Below are 15600 nucleotides of genomic sequence, written 5' to 3' on the forward strand. Positions count from 1 at the left end.
GTCAGTGTATGTCTATCAAGACAAAGAGGTTTTGAGAGATTTGCTATAGAATGTACTGCCACAAACCTCTAAAACTTCCAAAAGTAGGCTGATCCTCTTTAAACTAACTTCTGGTGCAGAAACCAGCCTGAGAAGTGGTTTATTACTGATCCAGCTGTGAGGCATTAGGAAGACAGGTTGCTGACAATCGTTTGTAGTAAAATATGCCACCACCACTATACAAGGTAAAAATTGGAGAGCTTTTGAAACTGCACACAGGCACTTCAAAGGTAATGGTGATTGGAAACACCTGCAAGAAATTTATCACTTTTATTAAGAAACAATGATGTGCAATTCAAGATAAACCCCAGATGTCTGATGAGTTGTTTCAGAAGGTAAAAAATGGCTCTCTGTAAGAAATAATGACAAAAAGACTCATTCGGTTTGGCAAAACATTTTATTCACGAAATCTCCCGTTCCTCCTTAACTCTCTGCTCAAATAACTCTTAAGGCTGGAAGCCGATGTTTGATATTTACACAGCTCAAAATCTGAATACCCACTAATGTCTTGTAGCTGTTCCGCGTACTCTCAGCTTTCTACTCCCTCCTCCCCCATCTTTGTTCTTAAAACCTAATGGTAATACTGTATGAAGAGCCCAGAGGGGATGAATAAAATCCCCGCCGTCCCTCCCCACCACATAATTTGTTAGGAAATCCTACTTCTAACATCATCATCTTTTTTTTGGAGAATGAGGCCATTCTCTGGAATGAAAGCAACTGGCACAGAAATGACTGGTAATCGCAAGTGATACACAAAGGCATTTTTATTGCGCTGGGGAATAACCACTGCTGCTCTCTTTGGTTCACAAGAGTGGTCTATGCATTTCAAAAGATATCAGTAAGTCAATGTGCCAAAGAAATTATTACAACTTCTTAGAAAGTATCAGTATTTCTGCTTTTCTTTTTTCACGTATCTCTGGCTCCCTTGCAACTTGCCTCACTTGATTAAAATTGACAAATTTTGGTAGGACGATTAGCAATTTAAGTAGGTAAGGCTCAGGGGAGGTGTCTCAGTATGATACTGAGATCAGACCGACAGATAGTGATCTCCAGGCATCAGCTTCAGCTGCTACAAGCTAACTGTACCAGCTATGGAGATGTAAGGGTGGGGCTGGTCACCCCACACAGCCTACTTCAAAAACTTTTAAGAATCTTTAATGTTCTATTAGGGATCTCCTTGCACTTTCTTCCTGAGCATCAAATATGTAAGGTGCTAACTACATAATGCTCTTCCCCTCTACCACCAGGCAATCCAGAGAGCCAAAAGTGAGGTAGCAGGCTGCACACTGAGCAATTGCTGGTGTGCCTCCTCCCAACAGTTATTCTTCCTTCTCTTGCGTGGAATGTTAGGAATGTTTCCTCTTATTTGCTTTCTTGCCAACCAGCTGATAAGAGTGGGAAAAGGTGTCAGGAACCCTCAGGTTTCCCAGAAACTTGAGGGAAGAAGAGATCTTGGCAAGCATTCATTTATTCACGTAACATAAGCCAGACACTACGCCAGGGGCTGGCGCTACAGAAATGACTGAGACATGATCCCTGGCCCCTCCCATCCCTGGAATGTCTACTAGGAAGAAGCTGCTAGAAAAAGACAACATGCTACTTTAAAGCCAAGAGGGGCCAGTCTCCCATTCCAGCTTGGTACACATTGAACACATTTGAGGCTTATGACTAGTTCTTTTACTTACAAATATTGTTTAGACACATTTTCAAATGTCACACCAATCAATAATAATAACGAATGGATTTTATCTATATTGACAGTTCTTTCAGCCTTAAGAGTGAACTGCCACAGGTAAGATTCAATCACATTTTTCAGGAGAAAGCTATTGAGACCAATATGCTTTGGTCATCTAATAAGGGTGGAATGACTTATAATGCTATTTACTCCAGGCAAAGAGAAACAAAATACAACAGACATAGGATCTTGATTTCAACGTGGTTCTCCTCCATGTGCATTTCTCTGTTTAGGTCAATGCCAACTGGTCCACCAGTGAACATGTCCACTGGCCCTGAGCTAACTCACTGGTTTATAATTATTCCTGACCTAAGGTGTTTTACTTCCCCTCTCCATAGGTATCTGGCACTGCTGAGTGAAGCCAGTTAATGGGAAGGTAAAAATAGCAAAATAAGAAAAGTATTGTTTCCCAAATAGAGAAGGGAATGGTGGTAGAGATTCTCAAATAGAGAAGGGAATGGTGGTAGAGATTCTCAGCCTCCATTTTGAGCTGTAACAGAATAAACAAACATTTCTACATTAACCCTTCACATTCATCCTCATCTACAGATACAGCATTCACAAATTCTGCCAGATATTCTATTATAAATGTACCCCCCAATATCAATGCTTGTAAGAATGTATAACAAAATACATGCTGTGCAGATATAAATACTCTGTAAAAATCCACAAAAACATCCAGGGGCCCCAAAGAAGAGAGGCATAAACAGATACAAGATGATAGGTCTTTCTTAGCAGAAAACACTGCAAGTAAAGAAACTAGAGTGAAGAAAGTGGGGGAAGGAGTTCGGAAGTGAAATAGAGGAAAGCTGCTCAGGAGATGACTGCAGGATATTTATTAGAATCCTTGAAAAACATCACGCCATCTTTCCAGAAGAAGAGAAGAGGTTTACTGTGGGTGGCACAGACCAATTCAGCTTTCATGGTCTTCCACCGTAGCACTGACCAAATCAAAATACTGCAGCATTTCACTGTGGTTAACAGGATGGAAAGGAGGAAAAACCTAAAAACAAAGTATTTGGATTTGTCTAAATACTGGAGAACTTGATATAAATGTATCAAGTACATTACAGTTGTTTTAGATGGACGAAAAAGAAAACAATCAAAAATAAATTACTAATAAACATGAAAAAGATAACATGTTTCTAATATGACAATAGAGTTTTGGCCAAAGATATGTAGACATTAAGCTAATACAATTCAAATATCCACCATCTTCTGTTACCTTATCTGTTACACTGTCGAGTTGTTCAGCAGGCACACAGGTGCACATACACATACACTGTATTTTCTGGCTAGTGTCCTTTGCTATTTGATTTTTGCTCTAGCATAGAGTTTTGGATGTCTTAAAGACTAAACTCTTTGTAAACAAACTATGTCTTCACCTCTGAAGCATAAAATTACATGGTCTTGACCCAGAGAAAGAGGAGAGACATTTAATAGACATTTCTCTTCCAGTTAGGTAGTAGTCTGATCTTCTGCAAAATAGTTTATCTGTCCTTTTAATAAAGGTTGAAAAAATGTCCACCCTGGATTGAAAAATCAGTTAACCAAGGGGAACGAATTTTTTTTTTAAAGAGTAGTTTTAAAAAGTATTAACTGGTGTCCATTAGACATATTTCCTTATATTCAGCTACTAGAGAAAAACCAGTTCCCAGGGGATTTGGGGCTTTCTGCTTCTATATATGGTCATCTTGTGTGAGTGTTCTAATCTATTCCCTGCCCATACATAGCCTCCTATTCATAAGACTGGCTGAGGTATTCACGCTGAGATGAACACACATGCTCTAAGACCAGAAGCTAAAACCTAATGGGCCCAAGTACTGTCTGTGAACATCAACACACACCCAATGGTGAAAACTTGTAATGTTTTCATCAGCATAAAATGGGTGATACTACGTATGTGAGGCTGCATCCTATTAAGAGTTCAGAGACTCCAGATACATAGCTATCGAGTCGCCTCTAGGGACAGGTTCTTCTATTAAATGATAAGAAAAAAGTAGCTTTTGTTGCTTTTAAGAGGTTATTTAACACTTGGATATTTCTAGCACCGTCAATTCTGAGGAACTCTATATATTTCAAAGCAAGTGGCTTTTGATCCTATGAATGGGTTCACTTCTAATTCAGCATCTTTCAGAAGAGCCCATTACTGGCCCTAGAAAGCTGTCAATGTCCAGAGCAACACATTATTACTCTGTAAACTCAGTGATTTAGGTGGAGAAATAACATCCACACTTTAAATAACAAAAACCCAAGGCAGCTTAAATGACTTCTCCAAGCGACCTGGTGACTCTAGGACATTTATCTTCACTGCTGTTGCTCAAATCCATCAGAGAATGGCTCTGGACAGTGGAATAAACATACCACACCATGGAAAGAGCCCAGCAGACCTGGAGAGCCACGTCTCAGTTTAAGAACACAATGTGCGCACCACACACACACACACACACACACACACACACTTTTTGTCTATAGGCAAAAAGAGAACTGGCCGGTGAGTTCAGCTGCTTACAGTGTAGCATGTACTGGTATGTAAGGTTCCAGCTAAGTAAAGCAAAGGGATGTGAAAGTGCAGCCACTTCCGTGCCTTTTGATCACACACAGACTACACAAGAGCACACACAAGCTACGCATATGACAGCAACAGCGTTCCTCCTGCTCAGGATTGTGCTGTGAGAGGAAAACTGGACCTCTGAAATGATTAGCAAAGAGAGGCATTTTCCACATATAATAAAGCACATCTAACCATCCTCAATACCCATCGAGAATGGTAAGATACCTTATAGGACAATAACAACTTCCAGTTGTAGTTGAGGTTTGACCTGATTTATACATCACACACTGCATATCTCCATTTATGCATTCCCGACTTGTCGTGACTCTATCAGAGTCACTGGGCAGAGGGGAATCTCCTGGTGGTGAAGCCTTATCCTCCCACTCGAGACCCACCCTTCTGCCCTGTGAGTGCCCAGCTGGGACAACAGGGACAGCCATGGCTCTTGTGGTGCTGAGCAGGGCCATCCTGCCGTCACCACTGTGGCCTAGGTAATGGGCTTCAGGGGTGCCCAGTCCTAAACAACCTTTTTATTATTATTATTATTTTTTTTGAGATAGAGTCTCGCTCTGTTGCCCAGGCGGGAGTGCAGTAGCGCAACCTCAGCTTACTGCAACCTTCATCTCCCGGGTTCAAGTGATTCTGCTGCCTCAGCCTCCCAAGTAGCTGGGATTACAGGCATGCACCACCACACCCAGCTAATTTTTGTATTTTTAGTAGAGTTGGGGTTTCACCACGTTGGCCAGATTGGTCTTGAACTCCTGACCTCAAGTGATACACCCACCTCAGCCTCCCAAAGGGCTGGGATTACAGGCGTGAGCCACCGTGCCTGGCACAACCTTTCTTTGTTATGAACACTGTGTCTGCTGTGAGATGTGCTGTAGGGCTGCCCTAATCACAGAAAGCAACGGATAGAAGCATCTGACTTTTGCATAGGAAAAAAAAAACAAAATGTGGGAAAGAGGAGTCCCACTAGTCTTGCTCCAGTGTCACTGGGAATCAGCTCAGGGGAACATCTGTTTCCTTCCCAAAACACTGGAGGAAGTCCAGCCCTGCTGTTACTGGTGTCTCAGTTTACTTGGCCACTCCTGGTGATGGTGGTGCCTGCAGCATCTGACTGACCATGAGGTGCTGCTGAAGAAGGAAATGGTGATGGGAGACAAAAGGGATAAGGCCACAGGATGACAATGACTGCTGTAGCAGAGATGCACTAGAACAGCAAGAGAAGGGACAATCTTTTCCAAGACCATGGATCGTAACCCTGTTGTTCAGGAGACTCAGAATTCAAAAAACAATAATACTGAATATGTCGGTGAACAAAACAGAAATAAATGAATGGGCTGTTCAATAGTTCAGAACTGTTCTTTTTTCTCTTTTAGGGATGAGGGGTTTCTATTCAGTCTACATGTGTCAGTCTGAGCGATGTGAGAAGTCCCCTCCTCCTGAAGATCTCCTGTTGCATGGCTGGCTCAGCACCGCGGGTAGCTCGGCATTAACAAAAGCGAAACGGTGGTCAGACCTTCACAGGGTCCCTCCCTCATGACGACACTGGTCTACATACTCCAGGCAGGCCTCAGTTCTTCTTGCTGCCCTTCTGAGGCTCACTTTTTGTGGTCCCTAGGTTGTTCCACACCTCCGTGTACATTAAAGTCCCAATGAAGACAAACAAGGTGCCCAGCCAGTGCCACAGGGTGAAGGGGTTCTGGAAGTACAAGATGGAAAAGATGAGGCTCACAAATTTGCGTAGGGTCACGACGAGCGTGACGGTGAGGGAGGCACATTCCGTGGTGAGGATGAACACACCCCGGATGCACACGTACCTGGAGGAGTGGAGTCAAGGTAGTTTTCTGTAGACTGTACTTGGGGATCAGTGAGAGAACCTTCTGGCATGGTCCCTGGTTTAACTTCTCATATTCTAAGAAAACATGAAGGTCTGCTACGGCAGCTCTGAGGCTCCTCCTGGGTAGAACCTGCAGAACAACTCCTGTCCTGCCATTCCATTTATGGGTACCAATTAGAAACCGCCTAAAAATCCCCAATTATTCTTATGTTGGAGTCTTCCTATGGTTACAATGACAGGCACCTCCAAGGTAATGACAGAGGGTGACGCTCTTGGTAAGGGTGATCCCATTCACCTTTATTTATCTTGCCTCCAGCCCTTCTATCCCCTCCTCCAGAAAGGGACTCTATGGCAAATCTAGGAGCTGACTTCAGAGGAATGGGGTCAATCTCGATTCATTTCACTATTTCAAAGACATAATTATTTTTATAATGAAAGTAAGGTCATTCAAAATAACCATTTTAAAAAACGAAAATTTGATTACTTTGAAATTTCTTTTTTTTTTTGAGAGAGGGTCTTGTTCTGTTACCCAGGCTGGAGTGCAGTGGAGTGATCAAGCTCACTGCAGCCTCAATCTCCTGGGCTTGAGTGATCCTCCCACCTCAGCCTCCTAAGTAGCTGGTCATTTGAAATTTCTTTCAGGACTTTGCAGCAGCTTGTGATCACTGGAAATATCTTAGGACACCAAAAAATCACAGGTAAAAATCACAGATGATTTATGCTATACAGTAGTTTTTTCTTTGTTTGTTTTTTGAGATGGAGTCTCGCTCTGTCGTCCAGGCTGGAGTGCAATGGCATGATCTCAGCTCACTGCAACCTCCACCTCTCGGGTTCAAGCGATCCTCCTGCCTCAGCCTATGGAGTAGCTGGGATTACAGGCACCCATCATCATGCCTGGCTAACTTTTGTATTTTTGTAGAGATGGGATTTCACCATGTTGGCCAGGCTGGTCTCAAACTCCTGACCTCAAGTGATCTGCCCACCTCGGCCTCCTAAAGTGCTGGGATTACAGGCATGAGCCGCCACACCCGCCACTATCAATCAATGGACTCCTACGCTTCCACTCAGAGCACTTCCTCCTGCTGCCCTGTACCTTACTGACCTACTGCACCACTAGCATCTCTTCTGCCCTCTACAAGGAGTTCCCTGAATGGGTCTCTGTCTCCAGCTTACTGCAGAATAAATCCAGCGAAAATCAGATTCAAGTCAACACACTGTTAGAAGAAAAGAATGACCATTCCTACGCCAAAAGAACCTGACGATGACATAAGGGTGACGGCAGAGTCCAAAGGATACTGAGTGATGATGTTCATGAGGAGGTAGAACCACATGATGGGCAAGGTCACTCCGATGACTGGAATTTCATATAACTCTGTAGAGGTTACAAGAGGATATAGCCGCATCGCTTTTTCACAGCTGAATTTCTCATATTTTGAACAGGGTAAAATAGACTGAACATAATAGGAACAGCAATATTGTCTTCCTTGCAAATAGAATTGGATCACGCATCACTTTACTTGCCTTGACTCCAGTCTATAGCAGCCACTAAAGTCATTAAATTGGTTTCTTAAAACAAATAATAGTTTTAATTTTTAAGGAAGTGCTTTACCATTTGCCTGAATAGTACCTCACTTTACAAAGAAAGACTGTGAAGCACAGAAAAGTTGAAAATGATAAAATGATATAGACAGCCTTAACTACTCGACACAAGAGGAAAGGCGGCTAGTAACTAAATACCGTTTGGGAATATGTTCAATCACACTAGTGATTACAGAATTCCAAAGTAAATAAGACTGTACCATTTTATAGCTACAAATTAGCTATTCAAATTAGCAATTCAAAATTTATTTATTTATTTTTGAGACAGAGTCTCACTCTGTCATCCAGGCCTGGAGTGCAGTGGTGTGATCTCAGCTTACTGCAACCTCTGCCTCCCAGGTTCAAGTGATCCTTGTGCCTCAGCCTCCCAAGTAGCTGGGACTACAGGCGCACACCACCACACCTGGCTAATTTTTGTATTTTTAGTAGAGACGGGGTTTCGCCATGTTGGCCAGGCTGGTCTTGAACTCCTGACTTCAAGTGATTCGCCTGCCTTGGCCTTCCAAAGTGCTGAGAATACAGGCTTGAGCCACTGTGCCTAGCCAATTCAAAATGTATAAATAATATCTTAATCTGGCAAGTTGGTAATGGAAGTGGCAGCCACAGGTTGGTGGCAGTATAACTTGGTGTCATTCTTTAAAAAATCAATTTCATAATCCTTATTAAGGGTCTATAAAAGTATTCCTACCCATCCTTCAGAATTAATCCTAGTTTAATTCAAAGGAAGAAAAAGGTTCTGCACTCATTCAAGTACTATACATAATAACTCTGAATCAAAAGCCCAATGATGGTGCAATGGCTACATAAACAAAGGCACTTTCATTAGAGGAGGCATTGTACATTTGATAAAAACAAAAATCATAGAGATTATAAAGCCACATAAAAAACTCTGAAAAAAAGTAAAAAAAAAAATATAAAATTATATCTACACAAGGATTACAGCTATGTAAGAATCTCTGTAAACAGACATGGTCTAGAAGAAAATCAATAAAAATAAAATTGGCAGATGTCTAGGTTGATGGAACTGTGAATAACTTTAAATATATTCTTATGTTAGTTTTAGGCCAGGAGTAGTGGCTCACGCCTGTAATCCTAGCACTTAGGGAGGCCAAGGCAGGAGGATCCCTTGAGCCCAGGAGCTCGAGACCAATCTACCAATGTGGTAGACAGGACCTCCCTGTCTCTATTAAAAGACACATACATGCACACACTCTCGCTCTTATGTTCGCTTTATATAATGACACTTGCACAGTAAATTTGTGGGAGGAAATAAAATATCTAAGATGAAATAGAATACAGACATAGAAATCCTCAACGGCTCAGTTTTTTGTATTACTAAATTGTTTTCAGGTTTTGAATTATACAGCATAATTTAAGAAATTCTGATACAATGATGCTGAGATCTGGTAAGAAATATTAATTTTCTTTCACCAGTAAAATGTCTCATATATACATACACACGCATACACATAAAGACTAATTTTTGAAACTTGGTTCTGGATTAGTGGGCAATGCCAATAATCTGGTATTCTATTGTCTTTGATATACTTAGCAAGTATTGAAATGAAAAGGAAGTTAACAAACGTGATTACTTTTTAATAACTTCAGAGATACACTGAATCTCTGAAGGAAAGAGACAATGAATATCACTTAAAATATTTTGACAGATATTTAGCTCTCTTGGAAAATTCACGGATCTCAGACACTTAATCTCAAGGAAAGCAAGAGAAGGAAAATGTATCTTTAACTTGGAAATGATTCTGAAGAAGTTGAAGGCAGATTCGGTAAAACATTTTATCATTAATACCTAGCCCTGTGATTTTTAGAAGCAGCATTCTAACAACTAAATCAATCACATGGAATTTGACAACATTTTTATTTCAATAGCCCTTTGCTATGTGGGACTTCTCAGAGATCTTAAAAACTGTTGTGTTAATATGAAGAAATGATTATTTGAGTAATTCAGAGCCTTATAAACTCTTACACACTACCTTCACATTTTTTGGGGGATGGGGCAAATGGGAGAGGCAACACTATAAATGCAGAGAATAGTCATAACTTCACAATTCATGCTCAGATAGCAAACAAATGTTTACTGAGCACCTACTGTCATTCTACAAAATGCACTTAAGCATTTGAGGTGTGTGCAACATAAAGCCTTGATTTTAAAAATGTTTATTTGTTCCTTGTGCGTTCAATGTGTCTATATTATACTCTGTTAGTAGATAATCAGATCATATAAGTGATCCCTTTCAAGTTAACTGGCAATCTATAGCTAATTTATTAACTGGCCACTTTAAAAAGTAACAGCTAACTTACACTAAATGCTTGAAACTAATTTTGCTTATTCATCTGCTGCCTATCTCATCTGTAACTAGGAGAAAAACCTTGTCATCATTGAGCTCCCCTCTTGCTCTGCTCCATGGCAGCTTGGGCTGGATCTGTGAGCAGCTCTGCCTTTCATGGCAGAGAAGGATAAACAGCAGTTGAGAGAGCTGGACGGCTGCCCAACTTCGCAGGGCTCCAGTCTCTGCAGTGTGCTATAAGTATTCATTTGCATTCTCAAAACATCAAACATTTCACATTCAAATGCAAACACACAAATTCCAAAGCAAAATGGAAAACTCAAAGATATTCTTTTACTTCATTCGTAAATAATTGGGAAACCCCTGTAAAAGCTTTTGCTGCTGCAATGACTGGAAGGCGGAAGGGAGACATTTTCGAAAGGAACACATGATTTGAATAGGATTATGAAAAAGGCCGAGGTCAAGTCAAGAGTAAAATTGAGACTCTGCCTCAGAAACTGTCAGGTAATTCTACTGTCTAACCCCAAACTCACCAGACTTATTGAATAGAACTGCATGGTCATAAATATCAGAAGCCAAGAAGACGAAACCAGGAAGTGGAAGGGCGTGCTATGGAAAGAAACAGGTCACATAAATGTTAAGTGCAAAAACATTACAGAATAATTAGAGTAGCTTTACAATGATTAAAAGTTGTACAGGTTGTTTGACAGCAATACAAAGAAAAGCAAGTTAGACTTAAGTTAAATGTATACAGTGCTTCTTGACCACTTCACATTGTATGGCAGGATATTAACTCCCAAATTATGGTTCTTGCCCTTATAGGGTCTGAGGGCCATCACAGACAAAGCAAACAATGGAGCCAGCATCCTTTCCTCAACAACAGGGAATGGAGAAATTTAAACACATAGTCTTTCTGCACAAAAGGATTTGCTAAATATGCAGACACAATTTAATTCGCTTTGATTGATCGTGATCATCTCATGTAGTGAATTGTGACTCAGAACCCACCAGAGCATCTCATCAAAACTGCTTCAGTCTGTGGGTCTCAAAGCCATCTACCAATAATACACCTTCAACCACATCAGAAGAATGTTAATAGTTCACTTGAAGTAACATTTTACAACTTAGGAATTTTCATGTTCCCAGATTCAAGAAGTTGCTTACATTATAAAACAAAGCCTCCTTGGAGTGTTTCCCAAATCGTTTGTAGAGAGTCTCTTGGAATATACCCATCCTTGCTGACATCAGAAGAGCAAAAGTCAGTGCCCCAATACCTAAAAAACGAACATCAGGTTACAAGATGTCTGCATTTGTTCATTTCCAGATGTTTTTCTTGAAAAACATTATTGTTTAAAGTCCTGCAAATATTACAAACTAATTGTAGAACGTGTATAAAACTGTAAAAAGAAATAAAAATACATTACCTTCTAGTCCTTTACAGCTTTCTACATCTCCTTATACATTCATTTATGTAAATTTTTTTACACTAAGACAGGATCAGATTGCATATGGAAGTTTATATCTTGCTTTTTTCATGAGCTTTTGCCTGGACTTTTCCTTCAAATCAGTCATTAAAATTTTTTCAAAAGAATGCTTTCAACGACTATGATATGGACGTAGCATACTTAAATGTATGAGCATGGTTATTTCCAATTATTTCATTATTAAAATCAATGTGCATCCTTGTATACAAATCTTTAAACAAATGTTGATATATTTTAGGATAAACCCTCATAGGTGGAATTACTGAGTCAAAGGCTGTGGACATTTAAAAAATACAATACACAATATTTTTCCATAAATGCTGTGTCCATTTATACCCAAACTATTTTTATTATATAAAAACAGTTGTCTTACTGTACCCTCAGCAGCAATGAGATAACCATCTATCATCTTGCCAGTATGATAGGCCAACATAAAAACGTATTGCATTTGGGTTTCAATTTGCATTTCTCTGATTACTAGACTAGTGAGGCTGAACCTAAAATTATTGGGTACTACTATTTCCCCCATGAACTATATTGTTCATATCCTTTGCAAATTTTTCTCATGGAGTATTTTTCTAATAGCACATAAGGATCTTTCTGTTACAAATAGCAACAAGGGATAAAGTTTCAAAGCCAAGAAGCAAGGAGAGCACAGTTCTTTCACTGCTATTCCTCTTCCACTTGGTCAGTCTCAATCTGTTACTGTTATCATTGAAAGCCCCTGGAACAAGTCTCACCTCCATATCAAAAAATGTGAGAACAAAGCTCTACAGGAGCTGCCTATTTAATTCCACAAAGAGATCCTCGTATTTTTAAAAATTCCCCAGGAGATTCTGATGATCAGTCAGGTTTGGGAACACTGCCATATGGAACAGCTAACCTCTGAAGAAAATAAGTCTTTAGAAATGAGTCCCTCGGAAATTTAAAGAGCCAATTACTCTAACGTGCCCTCTTGCAGAAGCTTCAACGCGGCAGACAGATCGTGAAGAGACAGATGACATTCAAAGGGTGTGATGTGCAAGTAGACACACACTTTTCTTTCTACACCAGTGGCAACCAAGAAAAACATGGATCCATGTTGTAGAACATACTGCCACGAATGTGAGGGCATTTTCTTTTTTTCATTTCTTGAACGCTAAGGTTCAGAGAAATATGATCCCAGGTGCCTCTTTTCCATGGCATAATTTGTTTAGCTGAAGCTTCTTGCCAAGAAACATTTCTCTTAGGAGAAAACTCAGCAAACACAACTGCAGAGGCAATTAGCTTTATTATAATTATTGTACTTGCCTAGTAACCACCACACAAATGCCTGGAATCCATCATTCTCACTCAAGCTGGACTGGGAAGTCTAGGAAGTAAGAAAATAAACTAGGTACAGAGAGCAGAACTATGTGCAAGGTGCCAACATATAAGGGAAACATTTATGTTACCCATTTCCCTCCCCTCTTTCAAAATCTTTGTATTACAAAAATATTTGAATTTTATTAATTGCCTGGTAACTGGGCCCCAATAGCAAGTAGTGAACATAAAATGATTTGTGAGCTTCTTACCACCTGCTTTGCTGACATAAAAGTGCAAATAAATATCCCCACAGACACCAGGGCAATGGAGGTATATTTGAATACACTGTATCTGCAAAAAAAAAAAGAGAGAGAAACACCTTAGGGAAAGCACAGATATGAATTTCCCAGTGATATTTACAGTCAGATGGTGCATGAAAGTACAAATCACTAAAATATGACAGACAGGATTACTTTCCAGCAGAGTCCACGGAAGTATGCATATGAATGAATCAGGATACTGACTGGTTTCTAACCAACACTTTTCCTTAGTACTGGTTAGTCTGTCTCCAACACTTTGTTGACCAATCGATTATTTCATCAGGAGACAAAAACAGAAATAGACCAGATGTGATGTTGCATTCTGCTCTCAAGAGTCCAAATGAAAGCCTGACCCAGTCCTTACTAGGATCTGTTGCTTTTCCTGTCTTTAGGGGGCCCAAATCTGTGTCCTAAGACACACTATGCAAGTGGAAGCACAGGCTATCAGGTGCAAGCACAGGATTCAATACTCAGAAAATAATCCAATCATCCATTCTCTGGGGGAGGCTTGTTTTTTTTAAATCTCTGAATGACTTAACGTTGTTTTAAAATGTTGGCATAGTTGGATAAGGGGAAGGATATTCAGATTATAGAACTATGGGCAGTAATAACAGTAGCATTTCACATTAGCTAGTATCATTAGCACCCTCTCAGATTCTTGGTGATCAAGCAAAAGGCCTCAGGCAAGGATTAAAAGAAATTAAGAAGATGAACCATCCCACGTTTTCTACTCAAATACATGGTATTGTCCTGGTCACAGTACCTCATAAAAGGCCACCAGAACTAGCTAATAAGCAGAGAAAGGGACTAAAAGGGCCAAGAGGACCACGCTAGAGAGCGGTTGGGGAGGAAGCAGGTATGAGCGGAGGTATGGTAAAAAATAATGAAACTCTTCAGTCTGGGACCATGCTGAAGAGGTTTACAACTGAGGCCAAAAATAATAATAAAGGCATGGGGAAGGTGAATATAAATTTGATCTTCAAATCCTGGAATGAGAGCACACTATGAACTTGAGGGGCTTCTACCCAAGATAAAAGGAGATGAGAAGTTACTAATTCACTCTATTGGAAAGTTAACTTACGGAAATTCCTGCTCAATGGGAAAGAGATACACACAGAAAAGAGAGTCAAAAGGCTTAGATAGATGCAAGATGACACACTCAGAACAAGTTCTTAAGGGCAACAGATGCTTGAGAAAGACACTAACATTTTGGGGCAATATCAGGAGAATACAATTCCTCTTATAATATGTTCTTTTGTATCCTTGTTATGAGCCAGAATCAAAGGTTGGGAAAGAGCACAGGCCTGTCCCAAGGCGAATTCCACACTATAAGAAGCATGGTGATCACTTCAAATGTAATAAACCTGACCATCATATGTATATATGTTTAAATGCAGAGAACCAAGAAGAAAGAAATCAACTACAGTAGTACTTTTCAGGGAATTCATAAGCCTCAGAACATAAAGGGTCCATGATACGGAGCCTAGTAGGACAGGACAATTGTTCTTTTTATGACACAGCCCTTAATACTTAAAAACTCTAGGTTCTCACATTCTGAATTTACAGCTACTTTCCAAGCATGTATAGAGAGCTTGGGGCTGGATATCAAATACGTTGAAACGTTGCCATCAACTTGTATAATTTTGGTCTTAACAGTGAACTTTCCCGATAAATTTCCCAAACTGTATGTGTTTGGGTGAAGGTCTCACCTCCATATCAAAAATGGGGTGAAGCTCATAAAAGTACATTTATACTTTCATAAAAGTACATTTACTTCTAGAACATGAAAGAGATACTTGTCTTTCCTGATTTTTTTTTTTTTTAAGCAGAGACTTGAGATAATAAAGGGAAATTCTTGATGAAGGTAGGGTTTCTCCCAAAGCACTCCAGGCGGTGAAGCTCAGAATGAAGGTGACAGACAAATACTTTGAAAAAGCATCCCAGGTACTTCTGGTATTTCCTGCTCCTGTCCCAAAGAGAGCCATTGGTGATGCTCACAAAGAACAGTCCTGAACCTTTCATTCCATTTTCTTGGCTATTTGGGCCTTTTTATGAATTTCCTTTTTAATATGTACAACCATTCCTTAGTTTGCTATGCTGTACTGATAAGCATCTTCCAGGGCAGAAGTGTCCCATGGAATTTCTGAGATGTTAGAAATGTTCCACATCTGGGCTCTCCAACGTGGTCACCACCAGCCCCGTGAGTCTACTGAGCACTGAAAATGTGACTAGGAGTTTGAGACCAGCCTGGACAACATGGCGAAACCCAATCTCTACCAAAAACACAAAAAAATTAGCCAGGCATGGTGGCACATGCCTTTGGTCCCAGCTATTTGGGAGGCCGAGGTGGGAGGATCACCTGAACCTGGGAGGTGGAGGCTGCAGTGAGCCGAGATTGCACCACTGTATTCCAACCAGGATGACAGAGTGAGACCTCGT

The 15600-nt window shown here is 40.3% G+C and overlaps 1 protein-coding gene across 2 annotated transcripts in view; it reads right to left on the reverse strand.

Moving 5' to 3' along the window:
- Positions 1–15600, reverse strand: part of SLC35B4 (solute carrier family 35 member B4) — a 32637-nt gene that overhangs the window by 4305 nt on the left and 12732 nt on the right. Inside the window, exons 5-10 of one of the 2 annotated variants that reach the window (XM_030825832.1) lie at positions 13111–13192; positions 12848–12908; positions 11238–11347; positions 10607–10682; positions 7465–7540; positions 422–6148 (exon numbers count right to left, since the gene is read on the reverse strand). In XM_030825832.1, coding sequence (XP_030681692.1) covers positions 5902–6148; positions 7465–7540; positions 10607–10682; positions 11238–11347; positions 12848–12908; positions 13111–13192 — 652 coding nt within the window. In that variant the 3' untranslated portion in view covers positions 422–5901. Of the gene's footprint in view, positions 1–421; positions 6149–7464; positions 7541–10606; positions 10683–11237; positions 11348–12847; positions 12909–13110; positions 13193–15600 lie in introns of those variants that run through there. The other variant, XM_030825833.1, reaches the window with a different exon arrangement.

This window comes from Nomascus leucogenys, chromosome 13 (genome assembly GCF_006542625.1).
Source record: "Nomascus leucogenys isolate Asia chromosome 13, Asia_NLE_v1, whole genome shotgun sequence".
Lineage (NCBI taxonomy): Eukaryota > Metazoa > Chordata > Mammalia > Primates > Hylobatidae > Nomascus > Nomascus leucogenys.